The sequence below is a fragment of the Rana temporaria genome, chromosome 6, assembly GCF_905171775.1.
Source record: "Rana temporaria chromosome 6, aRanTem1.1, whole genome shotgun sequence".
NCBI classification, from domain to species: domain Eukaryota; kingdom Metazoa; phylum Chordata; class Amphibia; order Anura; family Ranidae; genus Rana; species Rana temporaria.
In genome coordinates, this window is record NC_053494.1 from 18,187,739 (window position 1) to 18,212,628 (window position 24,890).

General features: G+C 47.7%; 1 protein-coding gene across 3 annotated transcripts in view; it reads right to left on the bottom strand.

Moving 5' to 3' along the window:
• Nucleotides 1–11,308: 11,308 nt before the first annotated feature.
• The window catches only part of LOC120943198 (rho GDP-dissociation inhibitor 1-like), an 88,252-nt gene continuing 74,670 nt past the window's right edge, over nucleotides 11,309–24,890 (bottom strand). For all 3 annotated transcript variants that reach the window (XM_040356369.1, XM_040356368.1, XM_040356367.1), the window contains exons 3-6: nucleotides 17,256–17,339; nucleotides 15,563–15,639; nucleotides 14,865–14,928; nucleotides 11,309–11,718 (exon numbers count right to left, since the gene is read on the bottom strand). In XM_040356369.1, the coding sequence (XP_040212303.1) occupies nucleotides 11,519–11,718; nucleotides 14,865–14,928; nucleotides 15,563–15,639; nucleotides 17,256–17,339 (425 nt within the window). In that variant the 3' untranslated portion in view covers nucleotides 11,309–11,518. The remainder of the gene's footprint in view (nucleotides 11,719–14,864; nucleotides 14,929–15,562; nucleotides 15,640–17,255; nucleotides 17,340–24,890) is intronic.

The window sequence follows — 24,890 nt, forward strand, 5'->3', positions numbered from 1 at the left end:
CAGCTGTCTGTCCCCTCCCCCATGCTCCTCTGTCGTCCCCCCTGCTCCTCTGGTCCTCCCCCTGATTCTCTGTTCCCCCCAGGTGAGCTCTGCGGGGAGGTAGAGACAGAGGAGCGGAGGGGGGCGGCGGTCTGCTGTCACTGAAGCAGGCCCACTGAGCCATCGGCCCCCCGGGAAACTCCCTGTACTGTAGTCCCAATGGCCAGTCCATCCCTGCACCCAAGGCAAGACAAGTAATTTGCGCCCCTAACCCACGGACATTTAGGGCTCCCAGAGTCCCTTTCACTCGTACAGTATTAAAACCCCTTATGGTACATTTTGGGATGCACCACTCTCTCTTTGTTCCCCTTTATTTTCCTTTATCTCTCTCTATCCTAATTTCTTGTATTTTTCCCTATCCCTCTCTCTAGCCGTCTTTCTTGTTCTCCTATTCTTTCTCTCCCTTTTCCTTTGTACCCCCCCCTCTTTTCCTCTCCCTTCCATGTATTCTCTATTTTTGTTTTTTCTCTTACTCCTTGGTGGGGGGGGTGGGGGGGAATGGGATAAGTGGCAGTGCTGGCAGGAAGTTGTTATGAGTGGCAGTGCTGGCGTGGGGGAATGGGATGAGTGGCAGTACTGGTGGGGAGTTGGGATGAGTGGCATTGTTGGGGGTAGTTCTGATCAGCCAACTTGGGTACTCTTGATCAAGGTCATCTGCTGATCTGAGAACTGTAGTTGGGATTTTAATGGCAACTCTAATCACAGGTAGTGTTAAGCCCTGTACACACAATAGGTTAACCAGAGGACAAAGGTCTGAAGCACCGTTGTCTTAGGTTAACCGATGAAGCTGACTGATGGTCCGTCACGCCTACACACCATAGGTTAAATAACCGATCGTGTCAGGACGCGGTGACGTAAAACGCAACGACATGCTGGAAATAACGAAGTTCAATGCTTCCAAGCATGCGTCGACTTGATTCTGAGCATGGGCGGGTTTTTAACCGATGGTTTTGCATAATAACGATCGGTTTTGACCTATCGGTTATCAATCCATCGGTTAAATTTTAAAGCAAGTAATGGTTAAATAACCTATGGGCCCCACACACGATCGGTTTTGACCGATGAAAACGGTCCTTCAGACCGTTGTCCTCTGGTTAACCTATCGTGTGTACGAGGCCTAACTCACTGTGTCTCCGGCTTCACGGTGTCTCCAGCTTTGTAGGAACTTGTAGCAGTGACACCTATTATGAAATCGGTAGGTGGGGGGTCTCCCCCAGCCCCACCCACTTCACATTCCTCAACAGCCAGCTGACCTCTAGCCTCTGCCCCCCTCCCGTACCGTGAACTGAATGGGCGGCTGCAAAGAGGCTGAGTGGAAGGCTCCAGGAACAGCCCAGCTAGGAGGCTGCGAAAAGGCTGGGAGAGCGGTGCAGTCTTTAGGAACATCCCAGGATTCAGTGACCCCTGGCAAATTGTCATTTGACCCCCGAGGGGGTCCCGACCCCCAGGTTGAGAACCACTGGACTATAGCATTACAATAATGCAATATTTAATACAATCTAATAAAATAAATTTTTTGTGTTATTCCCAGAGCTGGAGATCTCTCGGGTAACATCTCCAGCCCTTGTTTACTTTTATTCTTGTAATTTGGCACACAGGCAGGAGATAATGAGCTCTGCAAATGGAGCTTCGCCTCGCCACTTTTCTGCCATTTGTGTAAGTGCTTCGAAATCGTCTTCTTGATGCTTCATGCCCGACACAGGAACACGGCGCTCCTGCGATTACCAGAACAGCGTTTAGCCAAAGCTGGGTCCTAACGATCCAAATAATGTGCTGTTCATCAAGGCACCTGAGAATGTCGGGAATGCGCGCAACAGCGTACGTTTTTGCGCATGTTCACAAAATGCGTGACAGTGGCATTTTGCATTTGCAGTGCCAATCATTGTTAACGGTACCCTAAATGCAGCAAGCAGGTGCGTGTCAAAGGGCATGACAAAAGTCTCAAAATACAGTTATAGACATGAAAAGCTCAACACCCAAAAAGGTACATAAGGCCTCTTTCACACTGGGGCGGGATCGGCGGTAAAACGCCCCTATTTTTAGCGGCACTTTACCACCAATTTCATGGCGCTATTCAGGCGGTTTTACCCCCAGCGACAGAGAAAGGGTTAAAAACCACCGCAAAGCGCCTCTGCAGAGGCGCATTGCCGGCGGTATAGCCGCGGTGTCTCAATGGGCAGGACTGGTATTACACACTGCTCCAAAGATGCAGCTAACAGGACTTTTATTACTGTCCTGCTAGCGCACCGCTCCAGTGTGAAAGCCCTCAGGGGCAGCGGTTGTTTAGGGTCGGTTTGCAGCAGTGATGTATTATGGCCTAGGCCGACAAGGCCCAGGCCTAGGGCGGCACTTTTGCGGGGGGCGGCAAAAAATCAAATCACACTTCGGCACATATCCCCATACCACCCTCTCCCCCCAAATTAAAAGATGCTCTGTCCCCCTGTGCTCATCCCACCCTGTCCCCCTGTCCTCATCCCATCCTGTCCCCCTGTCCTCATCCCATCCTGCAGGGGGCTTATTGGACCCCTGCAGAGAGACCACTGCTTCCACACAGAGCAAAGATCCTCCTCTGAAGTATGCTGGCAGGGGACAGGCTTTTCTACTCATGACTTTGAACAAATTTTATTTTCTGTACCTGGAAACCATGAGAGGGTTCTTCAACAAAGTTGCCGCACTTTTATTTTTATTATATTATAAAAGTGCAGAATGTTTTTGAAGACCCCTCGTATTTAGCCATAGGCATGAGCCCCAAGAATGAATCAGCAGACGCTTGCATCAGTCGAATCATGACCAGGTCTCCTTAACTGAGGTTTGGTACGATTTCGGCAGTCCAGTGACAGTTAAAAATGAATGCCTCTTCTCTAGGTACTTAGACTCGATCAATAACTATAAAAACTACAATGGGCCATTAAACGCTTTTCTCTGCCAAATTATTCATAATGAGCCTCAGAGCCATTAATGAAAGATAAGGGAAGTGCTGCTCAGCATTATTTTCATATGCAAAGTCATCACTGCAGCCCAAATGAATAGGGGGGCCCATTTGGCAAGCAAAGGAGACGTGCTTCCATAGCAGATTATGGCTTAAAGCTTCAGCGCTCAACCTGTGGCCCTCCAGCTGCTGGGACTACAAGTCCCATCATGTCTCTGCCTTTGGGGGGTCATTGCTTGTAGCCGTCAGCCTTGCAATGCTTCATGGGAATTTTAGTTCTGCAACAGCTGGAGGGCCACAGGTTGAGCACCCATGGCTTAAAGCGGGAGTTCACCCGAATTTTTTTTTTTTAACATTAGATTGAGGCTCATTTTGTGAAGGGGAATCGGGTAGTTTTTTTAAAATCGAAGCAGTACTTACCGTTTTAGAGATCGATCTTCTCCGCCGCTTCCGGGTATGATCTTCGGGACTGGGCGTTCCTATTTGATTGACAGTCTTCCGACGGTCGCATACATCGCGTCACGAGAAGCCGATGTTCGGCTACTTTCGGAAAATCGTGATGCGCTGTATGCGACCGTCGGAAGCCTGTCAATCAAATAGGAACGCCCAGTCCCGCAGACCATACCCGGAAGCGGCGGAGAAGATCGCTCTCTAAAACAGTAAGTACTGCTTCGCTTGATTTAAAAAAAAAACACCCGATTCCCCTTGACAAAATGAGCCTCAATCTAATGTTAAAAATTAACATTTGCGGGTGAACCTCCACTTTAAAGTGACCTTTATTTTAAGTAAGTGCCTCATTTTTGACACCTCCAACACTTCCGGGTGTGTCCGGGGCTTCTTCAGGCTGACCACCCACAACTCCCCCCAATAACTCTCTACATCATGGGCTAGATTCACATAGATCCGCGTGATCTATGTGATTTAAGATCCGCTGCCGCAAGTTTGAGAGGCAAGTGGGTAATTCACAAACCACTTACCTCCAAACTTGCGGCGGCGGATCGTAAAACCCCCGGCGGAATTCAAATTCTGTCTTTCATGAATCCATGCTGTCTGCTGCTTAAATAGTTTTTTTCCAGCAAGAACTCATCCATGTGGTCTTTTATTAAACGTTCCAGTATCTTCCCAACTATAGAAGTTAAACTAACAGATCTATAGTTACTTGGTAAAGACTTTCTTCCCTTTTTAACCACTTAAGCCCCGGACCAATATGCAGCCTAAAGACCCAAGGTGTTTTTACAGTTCGGGACTGCGTCGCTTTAACAGACAATTGCACGGTCGTGCGACGTGGCTCCCAAACAAAATTGGCGTCCTTTTTTCCCCACAAATAGAGCTTTCTTTTGGTGGTATTTGATCACATCTGCGGTTTTTAGTTTTTACTTTTTGTTATAATAAATATCCCCCAAAAACATATATAAAAACATTTTTTTTCCTCAGTTTAGGCCGATACGTATTCTTCTACCTATTTTTAGTAAAAAAAAAAATCGCAATAAGCGTTTATCGGTTGTTTTGCGCAAAATTTATAGCGTTTACAAAATAGGGGATAGTTTTATTGCATTTTTATTAATTTTTTTTTTTTTTACTACTAATGGCGGCGATCAGCAATTTTTTTCGTGACTGCGACATTATGGCGGACACTTCGGACAATTTTGACACATTTTTGGGACCATTGTCATTTTCACAGCAAAAAATGCATTTAAAATGCATTCTTTATTGTGAAAATGACAGTTGCAGTTTGGGAGTTAACCACAGGTGGCGCTGTAGGAGTTAGGGTGCACCTAGTGTGTGTTTACAACTGTAGGGGGGTGTGGCTGTAGGACTGACGTCATCGATTGCGTCTCCCCTATAAAGGGGATCACACGATCAATGCGCCGCCATAGTGAAGCACGGGGAAGCCATGTTTACATACGGCTCTCCCCGTTCTTCAGCTCCGGGGAGCGATCGCGACGGAGCGGCTATAAACAAATAGCCGCGCCGTGGTCCCAGATCGCTCCCCGAGCGGACCCGACCTCCGCATGTAGCGGGGGGGGGGGGGGGGGGGTCCCGATCGGACCCCCCACCCGCTAATAGGCAAGGACGTACAATGACGCCCATGTGCCTGTACGTGCCATATTGTGGACGTACATTTACATGCGGAGGTCGGGAAGTGGTTAAATACGGGCACCACATTGGCCCTGCGCCAATCCAGTGGTACTTTTCCTGTCATTAATGAGTCCCTAAATATTAGATACAGCGGCTTTGAAATGACAGAGCTCAACTCACCTAGGATCCGTGGGTGGATGCCATCAGGTCCAGGTGCTTTATCCACCTTTATTCTGTCTAAATATTTCTGGACCATATCACTTTTGAGCCATTGTGGATCAGCATGGAGCATGGCATTCTTCCTACTAAGCACCGATGTAAGGGGCATTTTCTCCATTGCTCCCCAATCAGGCCCGGACTGGGACAAAAAATAGGCCCGGGCATTTTAGACTGAGCAGCCCGGGGGGGGGGGGGCACGCGGCGAGGGTTAATGATGGAATGCCCGCACAGAGAGAGAGACTGCTCCACATTTGTGGCACAGAGAGAAATCGTTGGACATTTCCCATTGTTGTACTGAAGTCAGTTGATAGATCGGAGTCTGTATAACCAGTCTGCACATTGATAGATTGAAATTTCTGCTGAACTGGCAGATTTTCAATCTATTTATGATGGCCTAAGTCCACCAGTCTCTGAGTTTAATAATATCCTCAAATCTTCAGAAAGGGGTTCTCAACTTAGGTTTAGAAATTCACTTTGAACTCCACCTTATTTCCAGAACTCTCATTATGTATTAGATGTGCAAAGAATAAGGTGAGAGAACATCTAATACCTATAAAGAGTAATGAAAATAAGGTGGAGTACAAAGTGAAATATCTGGAGGGACTGGCTGAGGTTAAAACAGGCAGGGAGGAAATTAGGCATCACCTCCTTACTGTCTGTCAAATGCCTCTGAAAAGTGAAATGAGAATTGATAACTTTTCAGTGGAGTATCTGTGAGTGCAAGCCTTTTGGCTCACACTGTTGCTCAACATTTTTTTGGGGGGAAGCAATCAAACTGAACAAAAACATCAAATGCAGCCACTGTGCCCCATTATATGCAGCCACTGTGCCCCATCAAATGCAGCCACTGTGCCCCATCAAATGCAGCCACTGTGCCCCATTATATGCAGCCACTGTGCCCCATTAAATGCAGGCACTGTGCTAATCAAATGCAGCCACTTTGTCCCATCAAATGCAGCCGTTGTGCCCCATCAAATGCAGCCACTGTGCCCCATCAAATGCAGCCACTGTGCCCCATCAAATGCAGCCACTGTGCCCCATCAAATGCAGCCACTGTGCCACATCAAATGCAGCCACTGTGCCCCATCAAATGCAGCCACTGTGCCCCATCAAATGCAGCCACTTTGCCCCATCAAATGCAGCCACTTTGCCCCATCAAATGCAGCCACTGTGCCCCATCAAATGCAGCCACTGTGCCCCATCAAATGCAGCCACTGTGCCCCATCAAATGCAGCCACTTTGTCCCATCAAATGCAGGCCAGCAGGCCATTTGGGCATTTTTTTCAACTGCCCCTGAACACATTTAATGTTATCCTATGTGTCCATGCACACATTCGTTTTTTTTTTTTGCGTTTTAAAGCAGTTGGGTTTAGGCTCGTTTTTTTCAGAAGCAAAATTTTGGGTTCAGACGCAAAAGTTTTCGCGTTTCAGACGCAAATCGCGGCAAATCGCTGCTAAACGCGGCAAAACGTGGTACCGGCGTTTTGCCGCGATTTCGTTTAAAGGGCGTTTTTAAAGGTGACCTATTTTTTTACATTCGAAATCTCAAAAATTATGGCAAATTATGAAAAACCATAAAAATGTAATTGTTTGCATTGCATTGTGGACAATCCACAACTTGTGGCAGGTGACGAGGCCAGGTGACGTGGCCAGTGGACAATCCACAACTTGTGGCAGGTGGCGTGGCCAGGTGACATGGCAGATGACGTGGCAAGTGGACAATCCACAACTTGAGGCAGGTGACGTGGCAAGTGGACAATCCACAACTTGTGGCAGGTGACGTGGCCAGTTGACGTGGCAGGTAACGTGGCCAGTGGACATTCCACAACTTGTGGCTGGTGACGTGGCCAGGTGATGTGGCAGGTGACATGGCCAGGTGACGTGGCAGGTGACGTGGCCAGGTGATTTGGCAAGTGGATAATCCACTTGTGGCAGGTGACATGACAAGTGGACAATCCACAACTTGTGGCAGTTGTCGTGGTCAGGTGACGTGGCAAGTGGACAATCCACAACTTGTGGCAGGTGACATGGCCAGTTGACGTGGCAGGTGACGTGGCCAGGTGATGTGGCAGGTGACGTGGAAGGTGACGTGGCCAGGTGACATGGCAAGTGGACAATCCACAACTTGTGGCAGGTGACGTGGCCAGGTGACGTGGCCAGTGGACAATCCACAACTTGTGGCAGGTGGCGTGGCCAAGTGACATGGCAGATGACGTGGCAAGTGGACAATGCACAACTTGAGGCAGGTGACGTGGCAAGTGGACAATCCACAACTTGTGGCAGGTGACATGGCCAGTTGACGTGGCAGGTGACGTGGCCAGTGGACATTCCACAACTTGTGGCAGGTGACGTGGCCAGGTGATGTGGCAGGTGACGTGGCCAGGTGACATGGCAAGTGGACAATCCACAACTTGTGGCAGGTGACGTGGCCAGGTGACGTGGCCAGTGGACAATCCACAACTTGTGGCAGGTGGCGTGGCCAGGTGACATGGCAGATGACGTGGCAAGTGGACAATACACAACTTGAGGCAGGTGACGTGGCAAGTGGACAATCCAAAACTTGTGGCAGGTGACGTGGCCAGTTGACGTGGCAGGTGACGTGGCCAGTGGACATTCCACAACTTGTGGCAGGTGACGTGGCCAGGTGATGTGGCAGGTGACGTGGCCAGTGGACAATCCACAACTTGTGGCAGGTGACGTGGCCAGGTGACGTGGCCAGTGGACAATCCACAACTTGTGGCAGGTGGCGTGGCCAGGTGACATGGCAGATGACATGGCAAGTGGACAATACACAACTTGAAGCAGGTGACGTGGCAAGTGGACAATCCACAACTTGTGGTAAGTGACGTGGCCAGGTGATGTGGCAGGTGACGTGGCCAGGTCACGTGGCCAGTGGACAATCCACAACTTGTGGCAATTGACATGGCCAGTTGACGTGGCAGGTGACGTGGCCAGTGGACAATCCACAACTTGTGGCAGGTGACGTGGCCAGGTGACGTGGCAGGTGATGTGGCCAGGTGACGTGGCCAGGTGACATGGCAAGTGGACAATCCACAACTTGTGGCAGGTAATGTGGCCAGGTGACATGGCAGGTGACGTGGCCAGGTGACGTGGCCAGTGGACAATCGACAATTTGTGGCAGGTGACGTGGCCAGGTGATTTGGCAAGTGCATAATCCACTTGTGGCAGGTGATGTGGCAAGTGGACAATCCACAACTTGTGGCAGGTGTCGTGGTCAGGTGACGTGGCAAGTGGACAATCCACAACTTGTGGCAGGTGACATGGCCAGTTGACGTGGCAGGTGACGTGGCCAGTGGACATTCCACAACTTGTGGCAGGTGACGTGGCCAGGTGATGTGGCAGGTGACGTGGCCAGGTGACGTGGTCAGGTGACGTGGCCAGTGGACAATCCACAACTTGTGGCAGGTGACGTGGCCAGGTGACGTGGTCAGTGGACAATCCACAACTTGTGGCAGGTGGAGTGGCCAGGTGACATGGCAGATGACATGGCAAGTGGACAATACACAACTTGAAGCAGGTGACGTGGCAAGTGGACAATCCACAACTTGTGGTAAGTGACGTGGCCAGGTGATGTGGCAGGTGACGTGGCCAGGTCACGTGGCCAGGTCACGTGGCCAGTGGACAATCCACAACTTGTGGCAATTGACGTGGCCAGTTGATGTGGCAGGTGATGTGGCCAGTGGACAATCCACAACTTGTGGCAGGTGACGTGGCCAGGTGACGTGGCAGGTGATGTGGCCAGGTGACGTGGCCAGGTGACATGGCAAGTGGACAATCCACAACTTGTGGCAGGTAACGTGGCCAGGTGACATGGCAGGTGACGTGGCCAGTGGACAATCCACAACTTGTGGCAGGTGACGTGGCCAGGTGATTTGGCAAGTGTATAATCCACTTGTGGCAGGTGACGTGGCAAGTGGACAATCCACAACTTGTGGCAGGTGTCGTGGTCAGGTGACGTGGCAAGTGGACAATCCACAACTTGTGGCAGGTGACGTGGCCAGTTGACATGGCAGGTGACGTGGCCAGTGGACAATCCACAACTTGTGGCAGGTGATGTGGCCAGGTGATGTGGCAGGTGATGTGGCCAGGTGATGTGGCAGGTGATGTGGCCAGGTGACGTGGCAGGTGACGTGGCCAGGTGACATGGCAAGTGGACAATCCACAACTTGTGGCAGGTGACGTGGCCAGGTGACATGGCAGGTGACGTGGCCAGTGGACAATCCACAACTTGTGGCAGGTGGCGCACTCGGCCAGCTCAGTGGCCTTTTTGCAGGACATTAGAGCAGCCCAGGGGGCAAATGCATTCTTGCAACCCAGCCCAGTCCGCCCCAAGGGCCTTGGTACACCTCTGGGTAGAAGTGACATGCAGGCCGCCTAGGGCCGTTCGCGGGCCACCGAGGGCCGTTCGCGGGCCGCGATCGGCCCGCGGGCCGCCAAGGGCCATTCGCGGGCCACTACCGGCCCGCGGGCCGCCGCGGCCCACCGGGCATATGCCCGGTATGCCCTATGGCCAGTCCGGGCCTGTCCCCAATGAATTGGTTTTAGCAGGGATTCACCAAGGCCTACAGATTATTTAAGGGGTCTTGATGTGGCAGCTGACAGCACTTCCAAGATGGTGGCACCTAACTGCAGTCTCTGGGCTATTGGATGTCTACACATGGGAGGCTTTTACCAGTAAATACAAATAATATATAACCTTAAGGGAAGACCGGACTGTGCTGCACTTGGGTAGAGCCGGTAGGTGGAATGGAAGGGCCCGTGGAGACTAGGCACATAGTACACACATACATGCCAAATCAGAGGTGTTAATATTGTATACTATTACTGTACTCACTATGTCCAGTCCATGCACCATGCTGGTCCCATACTGCACCCTCCCATGCCCTGTAGTTGGAATGCCACAGCAGGAAGCACAGAATGACCCCCTCTCCTGGTAGGAGTTGGAATGTCATCTAAACATCTGTCAGGCTTTTACTGCTCTGCATTTGTGATGGACACATTGCCCACGTGGTCATCGGAGTCAGTGGGGGGAAAGCTAAAACAGGAGCACAGCAGAGGGTCATATAGGTAGATTCAGTAAGAGTTAGGCCGACTTATCAGTAGATAAGTCGACCCAACTCAGAATCTATGCCGACCTATGTTTAAGCGTATGCTCAAACAGAGATACGCTTAAACATATCTTAGGTTGCAATTTTTCGGATGGCCGCTAGGTGGCACTTCCATTGCGGTCGGCGTAGAATATGTAAATGAGGTGATACGCCGATTCACGAACGTACGCCCGGCCGCCGCAGTCGATTTACGCCATTTCCTTAAGGCATTTACAGGCCTAAAGTTATCCCATCTATTAGGTGGAATAACAATGTTAAAGTATGGCCGCCGTTCCCGCCGCGAGATTCGAATTTTTTACGTCGTATGCGCAAGTCGTCCGCGAATCGGGATCTACGTCGTTTACGTCCACGTCAAAATCAATAGGCACGTGCGGCGTACTTAACCGCAATGCACACCGGGAAATGTAGTCGCCCGGCGCATGCGCAGTGAAAAAAAAACGTCAAAAAACGTGAGGTCAAGCCTCATTACCATCAAACACGCCCCCTCCAAGTCATTTGAATTCGGCACTCCTTACGCCCGCCCGCTTTAAGCTACGCCGCCGTATATTAGCAGGCAAGTATATTGAGAATCATTACTAGCCTAGCTAATTTACGGCGGCGTAGCCTAAACACGCTGAGCTACGCCGCCGTAACTTTAATCCAATGTACCTGAATCTACCTAATACTCTTTCCTACTCTATCCAAAGTCAAAAGTGGACCCCCCCCCCCCTTTTTAAGCCACCAGCAATGATCCAAAATTAAAATGTAGGTGTTATGTGGAGCCACCCTTTAAAACGTGTCCATTAATATGCCCCAAGGTGAAAGATTAAGCATAAAAGCAGAACTAAAAGTCTAAATCCAATAGGAATCCTACGTCTTCGGATATCCTGAATTAATTCGATTTGTCAAAAACCTTAAAAACGACGACAAGAAGTTTGTTAAAGTTTTCTCTTTATTAAATAATGTCTTTACATGTTTGTATATTGTTTTTTTTTCTTAGAAACTACAAGAAAACAATTAGAAAACAGATGTAGAAACCATAATAAATCTTGTACAATTTTTAATATGCAGAATCATTATTTTCCCCTAATTAAGATGACAAACAAAGTCATGGCGGGCTTTTTTTCCCCCCCTCCCCCCTGATCTAGTCCTTCCACTCCTTTTTTATACTCAATTTCCACTCCCAGGACAAGTGGTTGGTTTTGTCGTCATCTGTGAAGAAGGACTTGATGGAATACGTCCCGCGGGCAATCATTCCTTTCGGAGCATCCTCTGGTGGCGTTAGGAATTCGTACGCTTCCACCCGAGGGCCATAACTGCCAACCATGTGCGTCTCTTTGTCAACTGTTGACAAAAAAAAAAAAAGTCTTAATTTTTATGATCTAGTTCAGTGGTCTCCAAACTGCGGCCTGGGGGGCCAGATGTGGCCCTTTGCTTGTTTTTATCTGGCCCTTGGAACACTATTTTATTTACTGATACCAACAATGGGGCACAATTCCTCCCAATGACACCTATGATGGGGCATGATTTATCCCAATGACACCAAAGATGGCGCCCCATTACTCGCGCTGAAAAAAAAACGATGGGGCATTATGTTTTCCCACTGACGTCAGGACCTTTTCTACTTCCAATAGCCACAGTCTGGCCCCCCTAAAGTCTGAAGGACAGTAAACTGGCCCTTTGTTTAGAAAGTTTGGAGACCCCTGATCTAGGTAAAGAGAGCATATACTTTTATATACTGTGTACATCAAGGGTCTCAAACTGGTGGCCCTCCAGCTGTTGTAAAACTACAAGTCCCATCATGCCTCTGCCTGTGGGAGTCATGAAGGTAACTGTCATTCTTGCAATGCCTCATTGGACTTGTAGTTTTGCAACAGCTGGAGGGCCGCCAGTTTGAGACGCCTGGACTGTACATACACTGGAAAAAAAAATGGATGCACCGGACGTTTGGCTACCTATGCCCGGAAGTGGGAGCAAACACAGGTATCTGCTCCCCCCTCCCCACTGAAAGGTGCCTAATGCCACACCGGAGGAGGGGGCGGTAGGATTCCGAAAAGGGGAAGTTCCATTTTTGGGAGGAACTCCGCTTTAAGGATTAATTGCTCCACAGTGGCTGTAGCTGCAGAGGTCATTGGGGGCTTGTTTTAAAGCTAATTTTCCTAAATGTACGTCTATAGCCTTGCCAAAACTTTGGTATAAATACATGCCATTTATTTTTTCTCATGGAGATTCCTAGCTCAAGATTTCCCTGTAGTACAATTATGCATCTATTCCCCCTCACAAGGCCACAATAAAAGGTGTCGGTTTCTTACGGCTGGACTATTGCTGGTTATTTGAAAAATCTACACGGCCAACACTGTTGGTTGAATCAGACAGACGTATTGTCTTTTTCCAGCCTGTGTAACTATATAACAGGGTGCCATCATTGGGCATTGGAATGGCAGCAGCAGATGGGAGTTATAACTCCTGCAGTCTCAGAGATGGAAGAACGCTGCAAGAGATCCCTGGCCAGCAGCCATGAAAATACTGAAACAAGGCTTTGAAATTCTTAAGTAAAGTGGTTCTAAAGACTTGGGCCGGGTTCACACCGTCTCCGCATGCGGCTCACAGCAGGGGTCCGCGGTGCGTGCTGGTTCACCGGTTCAGGTCCGATTTCAGACCGAATTTTGGGCTGAAATAGAACCTGAAACTAGGGTTGTCCCAATACCGATACTAGTATCGGGACCGATACCAAGCATTTGCCCGAGTACTTGTACTCAGGCAAATGCTCCCGATGCTTCACCCGATACTTGTACTGTCAGGGGTGATCAGTGCATGGGGAAGTTACAGGCACCAATCACTGCTATATAGTGTATTCCTCTGTGTATTCCTCTCTGTATTACCGCTGTGTATTCCTCCGTGTATCCCGCCGTGTTTCTCTCCCCTTCCGTGCTCCTCCTCCACCCCCTGGAACTGTCAGGATGGAGAGCGGGGTAGGAGCCGTTAAATCCGGCTCCTTACTGCACCGAACGGACAGAGTCAGTGATCACTGACTCGGTCCATTCACATAACTGAAACATCGTAAACTGTGATTACAATGTTTCAGTTTATGAATGAAGAGAAGACGCGATCTTCACTCCATTCATTTTCAGCGCAGCTGATGCTGCTGAAAAAGGGACTGGGGAACATGTGTCCCTAGTCCCTTTCTTTGTCTCAAAGGGGAGATGTCAGAGGTCCCCCAACAGGGCTGAAAAAAATAAATAAATAAAGAATAAAAATAAAATAAAAATAAAAAGATGGTAGAAAATAATAATAAAAAAAAAGAAAAAAAAACACACTGACACGGTCCACCCCCCTTAAAAAAAAGAAAGCATTATAAATAAAAAAAATTGTAAAAAAAAAATATTGTAAAAAATTAAAAACAAATTGTTAAAGATAAAAAAAAAAAAAAACTACTGACACACGTGCTGCTGTCACATGAGATTAAAAAAAAGTATTGGTATTCGGTATCGGCGAAAAAAAGTAGTATTGGGACAATCCTACCTGGAGATACATGAACTATAGAGAGCCAGTCAAATTCTCCTGCTATGCGAATTGAATGCGGGGGAAACGTGCATTCAATTCGCATAGGTGTGAACCCGGTAAAACATTTATTTTTTATTTTTTTTAGAATGCAGCTCCTGCCCCACCCAATACTCTTATCCAAGTCCAGCGATGTGCATGAAAGCGGCTCTCCTGGGTCTCTGCCACCCCACTGGCCATTGGCTACCACTGCTGTCATCTACTGCCAGTGAGGAGGGGGCGGAGCCCAGTCCTTGCATCTTATGGACACACGGAGAAAGGGCGGAGCCCAGTCCTTGCATCTTATGGACACACGGAGCGAGGGCGGAGCCCAGTCCTTGCATCTTATGGACACACGGAGCGAGGGCGGAGCCCAGTCCTTGCATCTTATGGACACACGGAGCGAGGGCGGAGCCCAGTCCTTGCATCTTATGGACACACGGAGCGAGGGCGGAGCCCAGTCCTTGCATCTTATGGACACACGGAGCGAGGGCGGAGCCCAGTCCTTGCATCTTATGGACACACGGAGCGGGGGCCCAGGCTTTGCATCTTATGGACACACGGAGCGGGGCCCAGTCTTTGCATCTTATGGACACACGGAGCGGGGCCCAGTCTTTGCATCTTATGGACACACGGAGCGGGGCCCAGTCTTTGCATCTTATGGACACACGGAGCGGGGCCCAGTCTTTGCATCTTATGGACACACGGAGCGGGGCCCAGTCTTTGCATCTTATGGACACATGGAGCGGGGGCGGAGCCCAGTCCTTGTATCTTATGGACACACGGAGCGGGGGCTCGAAGCGAGCATGCACAGGTGCCTTGCTATGGTTGGACTCAGAAGAGAAAGAGCCAGGAGCGACAGTGGGGGATCTGAGAAGAGAAGGGATGGGGCTGCTCTGTGCAAGAATGTTACCCATTTCATGAATGTTACTTTTATCAAAAAAAGTTACCTTTTATTCCTGTCTTGAAGGTATGCTGTACATATTTCAGCCCAGATACAATTTCCTTGTTCACCTAGAAGAAAAGTAAAAAAAAAAATAAAAAACTGACTGTGAATAGAAAAGAAGACCAGGCATCAGCACTCAAGGCTCCTGGGATACATTCAGGACCTCCCGGTAATACCAAATACTTCAACCTCTCTCTATAAACACACACCTTTCTCAGAAGCCTGTCATCGTCTTCAATCATCCGATACCTCAGGCACTTCCAATAATCACATGTTTTTTTTTATTCTTTTTATTTAAAATCTCAATGTATGATACAAGTAACAAAACAAATGGCCCCTGCCCCAAACTGTAACTGCAAGGTGTTTTTTTACCTTAACGCATAGGATGCATTAAGGTGAAAAAACACAAAAGTTTACAACCCCTTTGAGATGCCAGTAATCCGGGAAGTGACGTCATGAAATCGCTTCCGGGTTACTAGATCCGAGACCCAAAACGAAGCATCGGCTTTGTTCTGGTCTTCGGCCAGCCAGCAGATGTGCCGGCTGCTTGCTCAGACCCTCCTGGTGGGATGGGAGAGCCCAGGCAAGCGGCAGAAAGGGGGGAGAGCAGTAAATACCAACTGAAGCACACCCATCACACACTGATCAGTCGGTAAATTCTAAATCAACTTTGTGCTTTTTCTTAAATTTTTTAAACCTTACCTTAAATGTAATTTTAACCCTGTAACAGGAAGCCTCCTTCAGGACATAGGTGTGATCTTTCAACGTTCCTACATTGCCTGCAAATATAAATTAGCATCCGTTAATGCAATACCTACAGATACATAATAAATGATAGGCGGTAAACCCATACTGGGGCCAGCACGGTGCCCTTGGGACATCGGGGCCTTTCCAATGTTTCCTGTGATATTGAAATGGGCATAGAGTAACAACTCACAACGCTGACAAAGACAAGAAACTATGTTGTACATATTCAGTCACAGGAATAGATAAGTTGCAGAGGACAAATTACTGTATATACTCGAGTATAAGCCGAGTTTTTCAGCAAATTTTTTGGTGCTGAAAATGCCCCCCTCGGAGTCACCTTTTTGCGCCTGATCTCCAGGACTTTGGACACCTGGTATCGACCAGCCGTAGGTCCCCTGGATCCCAAACTTGGTACACATGTAGCCCCGGTTCTCCTCTACAAGTGTGCAAAGTTTGCTGTCTGGGGGACCTACGGCCGGGGAGCACCGATTTTTCAAAGCTCAAAGCCGGGCACCCCTTCTATATACTCCCATATTAAACGTAAGTCTAGTCATGGGCACAGTGAGGCATGGGCACAGTGAGGCATGGGCACATGGATACAGTTAGCTGGATTCACAAAGAGTTACGCCGGCGTATCAGTAGATACGCCGTCGTAACTCGGAATCTAAGCCGTCGTATGTTTAAGTGTATGCTCAAACTGAGATACACTTAAACCTAGCTAAGATACGACGGCCTGCGCCGTCGTATCTTAGGGTGCAATATTTCCGCTGCCCGTTGAGTTAGGCGTAGAATATGCAAATGACTAGATACGCCGATTCACGAACGTACGCTTGGCCGTCGCAGTAAAAATACGCCGTATCCATAAGAGGTACGCCGGCATAAAGATAAAGCTGCCCCCTAGGTGGCCTAGCCAATGTTAAGTATGGCCGTCGTTCCCGCGTTGAAATTTCAAAATTTTACGCCGTTTGCGTAAGTCGTCCGTGAATGGGGCTGGACGTAATTTACGTTTACGTCGAAACCAATACGTCCTTGCGGCGTACTTTGGAGCAATGCACACTGGGATATGTACAGGGACGGCGCATGCGCAATCACGTCGGGTCACGAGTCATTTACATAAAACACGCCTCCCTGTTCCTAATTTGAATTAGGCGTGCTTACGCCGGCCCATTTATGCTACGCCGCCGTAACTTAGGAGGCAAGTGCTTTGTGAATACAGCACTTGCCTCTCTGACTTAAGGCGGCGTAGCGCAAATACGATACGCTACGCCGCCTGAAAGTTACGCTGCCCTACCTGAATCCAGCTATGTGAGGCACAGTGAGGCATGCAGATGGACACCCTCAATGTCAATACGTTTTCCCATTTTTTTGTGGTAAAATTAGGTGCCTCGGCTTATATTCGGGTCGGCTTATACTCGAGTATATATGGTAAATGAGACCTCATCACAGATTATTGCAGTGGGGTCTTTCTGAAGGTGGTTCGCCAAAAACCTGAATGTAGCTAAAGCCCAAAAAACTAAACTGTAAAAAATTAAGGAGGTCCACCGAATGGAAATTTTGGTGTCGAAACTGAAAACGCAGGATGCACTTGGCCGAAAAACAACAGTTTATAAAAATATCTATATACAATATATTTTCATAAAAGGCTTACCTGCTAATTCCATTTTGATGGGTCCCGGAGCCTCATTACATATCAACTCCATGGAAAGTACTTGCACGTTGGGGGCGTTTGGATCTAAGACAAAAATTAAACAGCAATAATAAGAGAAGCTCCACAACAACAGCAATATACACAAATGATTGATTTGCATACCATAAAGCAGTACTGAATACTTACAGAATATCTGCTGATCACTTATTGAGATTTCTTAAAGGGGTTGTAAAGGTTTTTTTTTTTTTTTTTTTCTAAATAGGTTCCTTTAACCACTTAAGCCCCGGACCTTTAGGCAGCTAAATGCCCAGGCCAGGTATTGCGATTCGCCACTGCGTCGCTTTAACAGACAATTGCGCGGTCGTGCGACGTGGCTCCCAAACAAAATTGGCGTCCTTTTTTCCCCACAAATAGAGCTTTCTTTTGGTGCTATTTGATCACCTCTGCGGTTTTTATTTTTTGCGCTATAAACAAAAATAGAGCAAAATAGAACAATTTTGAAAAAAATGCAATATTTTTTACTTTTTGCTGTAATAAATATCCCCCAAAAACATATATAAAATTATTTTTTTCCCTCAGTTTAGGCCGATACGTATTCTTCTACCTATTTTTGGTAAAAAAAAAAATCGCAATAAGCATTTATCGATTAGTTTGCGCAAAATTTATAGCGTTTACAAAATAGGGGATATTTTTATTGCATTTTTATTAATTTTTTTTTTTTTTTTTTACTACTAAAGGCGGCGATCAGCGATTTTTTTCGTGACTGCGACATTATGGCGGACACTTCGGACAATTTTGACACATTTTTGGGACCATTGTCATTTTCACAGCAAAAAATGTATTTAAATTGCATTGTTTATTGTGAAAATGACAGTTGCAGTTTGGGAGTTAACCACAGGGGGGCGCTGTAGGAGTTAGGGTTCACCTAGTGTGTGTCTACAACTGTAGGGGGGTGTGGCTGTAGGTCTGATGTCATCGATCGTGTCTCCCCTATAAAAGGGATCACTCGATCGATGCGCCGCCACAGTGAAGCACGGGGAAGCCGTGTTTACATACGGCTCTCCCCGTTCTTCAGCTCGATCGCGACTATAAACGAATAGCCGCGCCGTCGTACCGGATCGGTCCCCGAGGGAATCCGCCCGCAGCGGGGGGGTCCCGATCGGACCCCCGACCCGCGCAAAGGCAAGGACGTATATATACGCCCATCTGCCTGTCCGTGCCATTTTGCGGACATAAATAGTCGTGCGGCGGGCGTTAAGTGGTTAAGCTAGTGCATTGTTGGTTCACTTACCTTTTCCTTCCATTTCCCTTCTAAATGTTTTTGTTTCTTTGTCTGAATTTCTCACTTCCTGTTTCTCCTCAGTAATCTTGCCCCCATCATCCATAGGGGTTAGTCAGCCAGAACAGCTTACTGAGGAGGAACAGGAAGCGAGAAATTCAGACAAAGAAAAATAACATTTAGAAGGGAAATCTGGTTGTGCTATACATTGGGGGGACGGGGACGGAATGCAGAGTTCAGGGGTATGCTACACACAGAGTGCAGAGTTCAGTCTTCTTCCTCAGCTGATCACCTCTAACATCCACATCTCACTTTCACCCCCCTCTGCCCCCTCCTTAAAATGGAGTTCCACACAAAAATAGAACTTCCGCTTTTCGGAATCCTCCCCCCCTCCGGTGTCACATTTGGCACCTTTCAGGGGGGAGGAAGGAGCAGATACCTGTGTAACCCAGGTATTTGTTCCCACTTCCAGGCATAGGTCGCCACTGCTACCTACGCCATATCTGGCGCCTCCTCCGCCCCCCCCTACTGTCTTCTGGGAGACACACAGGTCCCAGAAGACAGCAGGGACCAGTGGGATCGCGCAAGCTCAGTAGGCAACCAGGAAGTGAAGCCGCAAGGCTGAAGTGGTTAAGGATAGTTCCAGCTCAGTTTCTGCCCTGCGGATGACACAATAAATTTCAGCCGCATCACTCAATGCCAAGAGGCAGCTGCAAAAGCAAACCAAATCTAGGATATATATATAAAAAAAGAGAACATATAAATGATGCTAAAATATAGTTGATGTGTAACATGTAATGTGGGCAGATAATCCAGTGTGGTAAATGTTTCCAGGAACAATTTGAATGAACCCACATTTTTGTCCCTGTGAACATCTCTGCTGGCTTCAGAACAGTCCAGGAACATTCTAGAACAATTGCCATGGAGTACTAGGACATATCCTCCTGGAATAAGTGTATTTCATCTCAAGGGAGTGTTAAGTCAGAGGTGATAAAGATGTGATACAGATGTTGGGGGGGGAATTTCAATGATGGCGCACAAAACACGGAAAAGATACAAAAAAAAAAAGAAGAAAAAAAAAAAGAAGAAGAAGAAAAAAAAAAAAAGGGAACAGGATAAAAAATAAAAATAAAGGAAAAGAAAAAAGAAGGATAAAAAAAAGGATAAATAAGAAAAGAAAAACAAAGGATAAAAAAAAAGGGGAAAAGGATAAAAAAAAAGAAAAAGAAAAAATGATAAAAAAAATGATAAATAAGAAAAACAAAGGATAAAAAAAAGGATAAATAAATAAGAAAAGAAAAGCAAAGGATAAAAAAAAAAAGTGAAAGAAAAGGATAAAAAAAGGATAAATAAATAAGAAAAGAAAAACAAAGGATAAAAATAAAAAAAAAAAGGAAAAGAAAAAAAAAAGGATTAAAAAAAATAAGGAAAAAGGAAAAGAAAAAGAATAAATAAGAAAAACAAAAAGAAGGATAAAAAAATAAGGAAAAGGGAAAAAGAAAAAAGGATAAAAAAAAAAAGAAAAAGAAAAAAGGAAAAGAAAAAAAAAAGGATAAAAAAAAATAAGCAAAAAGGAAAAGAAAAAAGAATAAGAAAAACAAAAAAGAATGATAAAAAATAAGGAAAAAGGAAAAGAAAAAAAGGATAAAAAAAAGGAAGAAAAAGAAAAAAGGAGAAAAAAAAGAAATAAAGAAGGGCACCACTAAATCAAACTGAACACACAACACATCGAATCTTGAAGCAGATGGGCTACAGCAGCAGAAGAGCACACCTGGTGCCACTCCTGACAGTTATACAGGAAACGGAGGCTACAATTCACACAGGATCACCAAAATTGGACAATAGTTACAGTGCCATCATCCCCATACAGAAATAGAAGGGACAATATAAACCCAACAGTGTGTGTTTAGTATCACTTTAAGCACTGGTCTCAGTGGAGGCTCGGGGAAGGGAGCACCGCCAAGCTGGTTAGGACTAAGGCCTTGTAGGCCGAAACTCGTCAACTGACTTGACCACTTCAGCCCCAGAAGAATTGACCCCCTTCCTGACCAGAGCACTTTTTGCGTCGCTTTAACTGACAATTGCGCGGTCGTGCGACATGGTACCCAAACAAATATGACGTCCTTTGTTTCCCACAAATACAGCTTTCTTTTGGTGGTATTTGATCACCTCTGCGGTTATTTTTTTGCGCTATAAACAAAAACAAAAAAAAAGCGACAATTTTGAAAAAAAAACAACACATCTTTTACTTTTTGCTATAATAAATATTTTTTCCCCCAAAATGTTTTTCCTCAGTTTAGGCCGATATGTATTTATACATATTTTTGGTAAAAAGAAAAAAATATATATAAATCGCAATTGGCGTATATTGATTGGTTTGCGCAAAAGTTATAGCGTCAACAAAATAGGAGATAGTTTTATGCCATTTTTTATAAAAAATAATGTTTTATTAGAAATGGCGATTTTTATTGGGACTGCGACATTATGGCGGACACTTGACACTATTTTGGGACCATTGTCATCTATACAGCCATCCGTGCTATAAAAATGCACTGATTACTGTGTAAATGACACTGGCAGCGAAGGGGGTTTACGATGAAGGGATTACGTGTGTCCTAGGGAGTGATTCTAACTGTGGGGGGGGGGGGGGGGGCTCACTACAGCATGACAGAGATCACTGCTCCCGATGACAGTAGATCAGTGTCCTGTCACTAGGCAGAACAGGAAAATAAATGCCTCGTTTACACGATCGCGGGACACCGGCAGACAACGAGTCCACGGGACCCACAGGCACGCTCACGGAGTGCACGCGCCGGCACGGCGGCAAATTCAAAGCAACATACGGGTACACCGAAGTATATGTACAGGCGGCGGTCGGCAAGTGGTTAATCTGCGGTTGAGATTTTAAGATCAACAACCCGGAGTGCGGATGATTTTTTTCCCTCATTACTCCACCCATCCAGCGCCTGGGCATGGAGCCCCCGGGAGCTCTGCCATCTATGTGGTGTATGGGTAGTAGCACTGACTTTTCTGTTTATACTTTGGTCCCGCCAAGCTGTCCGCACAGTCCGCGCTCCCAGCCTCTCCTCCCGACCTTTGCAGAGTCGCAGCTGCCAAGAAGCCCCAGAAATACGTCCGTAATTCAATAAGGCCTGCTCTTCATTTAAAGGATTACTGCTGACCGGGAGGTCAACCGGAGAGCCATGGGAGAATGATCACACAACTCGTGTCACCAAGATCTTACACAAAAACTTTCATTCACAAAAGGGGAGGTCCACACAAAAAGTGAACCCCCGCTTTTCGGGAACCTCCCCCCTCCAGTGTCACATTTGGCACCTTTCAGGAGGAGGGTGCAGATACCTGCTGATATAATATAATACAGGTACTTTCACCCACTTCCACTTCCGGGCATAGATAGCCGCAGAATCTGCGGATATCTACGCCCCTCCCCACTGTGTTCTGGGAGAGACAAAGTTCCCAGAAGACAGCGGGGGCCAGTGAAGATGCGCAGCGTGACTCGCGCATGCGCAGTAGGGAACTGGGCAGTGAAGCCGCAACGCTTCACTTCCTGATTTCCTCACCGACGATGGAGGCGGGGGCAGCCGAGACCCAATCGATTGCTCAGCTTCAGCTGCCGACATCGCGGGCACCCTGGACCGGTAAGTGTCCATTTATTAACCCTGCTATATGAGGCGTACCAATGTTAAGCATTGACGTCGTGCCAGCGTCAAATTTTTCACGTTTTACGTCGGTTGCGTAAGTCGTTTGCGAATAGGGCTGGGCGTCATTTACGTTCACGTCGAAAGCATTGGCTTCTTGCGGGTTCATTTGGAGCATGCGCACTGGGATACTTTCACGGACGGCGCATGCGCCGTTCGTAAAAAGCGTCATTTACGTGGGGGTCACATAAAATTTACTTAACACACGCCCACATCTACCACATTTGAATTAGGCGGGCTTACGCTGGCCTATTTACGCTACGCCGCAACTTTGGTTTGAGAATACGGCACTTGCCTGTCAAAGTTGCGGAGGCGTAACGTAAATAGGATACGTTACGCCCGCACAAAGATACGCGGTTCTACGTGAATCCGGGCCATTATATACATTGTGCTTCTCTGGAGTCGGCTGCTTTATCATTTCAGGCCAGCACTATAAAACAGTCAGCGAGAGGCAAATTAACAAGCCATTAACCCACGCCGTGCGTTATCATCTCAGAAGCTCCCACGTGCGTCGCACTTAATATTCCGAATGCGATTTTGCCAGAGGACGGCCAGTGATCAAACACATCAAAATTCTGCTTTATCACCGAACTGCCAGCATATAACGTCTTCAGGAAGCCGGAGCCCAGAGCCACGCGGCCAACCGCGCAGCGCTGCCTGCTCGCGATAAAACTACGAAGGCAATTAGCTCGCTCATCTCGAAGGACGCACGGCTTTCAATCAAAAAGAGCCATAGGAAAAAAAAAAAAAAAGGCTTTAATCTGTTCTTTTTTAATAGGCGCATTCAATGTCGTAAATCTTTATTTAGTAAATATTAACAGGCATGAATAATTAAAAAAATAAATAGGAAGAATGCCTTCGAAGTATGTGTACGTTGCATTTTAAAGCAATTTACTATAGGAAGGTTACTTAAAGCTTAAAAGCGCATCTAAACCCAAGAACAATTTTATATATCCATATGTGGTGGCTGAATTGGTTTTCCTTTCGCAGCCAATCAGGGCTACATTCATTTCCCCATTGTATCTCTGGAGGAAACCATGATTGTCATCTTACACTGAATTTTAACCAGTTCCTGACCAACCTATAGACATAGGACGGCCACGCAGGACAAGCATAATTTTGGGTGGTCGTCAAATGATGTCCTCCTGGAATGCACCATAGGCCGTGCTAAGCCACGATCTGTCCTCAGCTGTGTCCGCCCGACAGATCACTGTACTGGGCAGCTGCCGGTACCTTGTGATTGCTGTGAGCAACCACAGAAAAATCACATGACAATTGTAAACAATGGATGGCTTCCATTTATTGTGTACAATTGTGCTGCTAGCTGTCAAAGACAGGCACCCTGTACCATGTGGTATAGATTCGGAGGGCACATTTGTGAAGTCAGGCACTGATGTGGACAAGAAGACCTGGCTCACAGTCTCTGCTCAAATTCATCCCAATGGTGTTCTATCGGGTTGGACTCTGTGCAGGCCAGTTGAGTTCCTCCTCCCCAAACTCACTCATCCATGTCTTTATGTACCTTGCTTTGTGCACTGGTCCAAATCATTCAGTGTAGGGGGGGGGGGGGGGGGGGGGGGGTTATGGTGTGGGGATGTTTTTCAGGGGTTGGGCCCCTTTGTTCCAGTGAAGGGAACTCTTAAGGCGTCAGCATACCAAGACATTTTGGACAATTTCATGCTCCCAACTTTGTGAATGGCCCCTTCCTGTTCCAACATGACTGCGCACAGTCCAAGAAGCAAGGTCCATAAAGACATGGATGAGTGAGTTTGGGGTGGAGGAACTTCACTGCCCTGACCTCAACCCGATAGAACGCCTTTGGGATGATCTAGAGTGGAGACTGTGAGCCAGTAGAGCTGGGCGATTTTTTCCCCTAAAAACAAATCTGGGATTTTTTTTATAAAGAAAAAAAAAAAATTGATTTACGACTCAAATCAAGTTTTTTTGGGATGGACACCGTGCCGGTCCTGAGGAGCTGCGGGTGGGAGATTTTAGGCGAGGCCACGGACTAGGATGAAGCCTCGGTGTCAGTGCCGGTCCTGGGGAGCTGCGGCCAGGAGTTTTTAGGCGAGGCCGCGGACTAGGCCGAAGCCTCTGTGTCGGCGCCGGTCCTGGGGAGCTGCGGGTAGGAGTTTTTAGGGGAGGCCGCAGACTAGGCCGAAGCCTCGGTGTCAGCGCCGGTCCTGGGGAGCTGCGGGCAGGAGTTTTTAGGCGGGGCCGCGGACTAGGCCGAAGCCTCTGTGTCGGCGCCGGTCCTGGGGAGCTGCGGATAGGAGTTTTTAGGCAAGGCCGCGGACTAGGCCGAAGCCTCGGTGTCAGCGCCGGTCCTGGGGAGCTACGGGCAGGAGTTTTTTTTGGACGAGGCTGCGGACTAGGCCGAAGCCTCGGTGTCAGCGCCGGTCCTGGGGAGCTGCGGCCAGGAGTTTTTTTTGGACGAGGCCGCGGACTAGGCCGAAGCCTCGATGTCAGCTCCGGTCCTGGGGAGCTGCGGCCAGGAGTTTTTAGGCGAGGCCGTGGACTAGGCCGAATCCTCGGTGTCAGTGCTGGTCCTGGGGAGCTGCGGCCAGGAGTTTTTAGGCGAGGCCGTGGACTAGGCCCAAGCCTCGGTGTCAGCGCCGGTCCTGGGGAGCTGCGGCC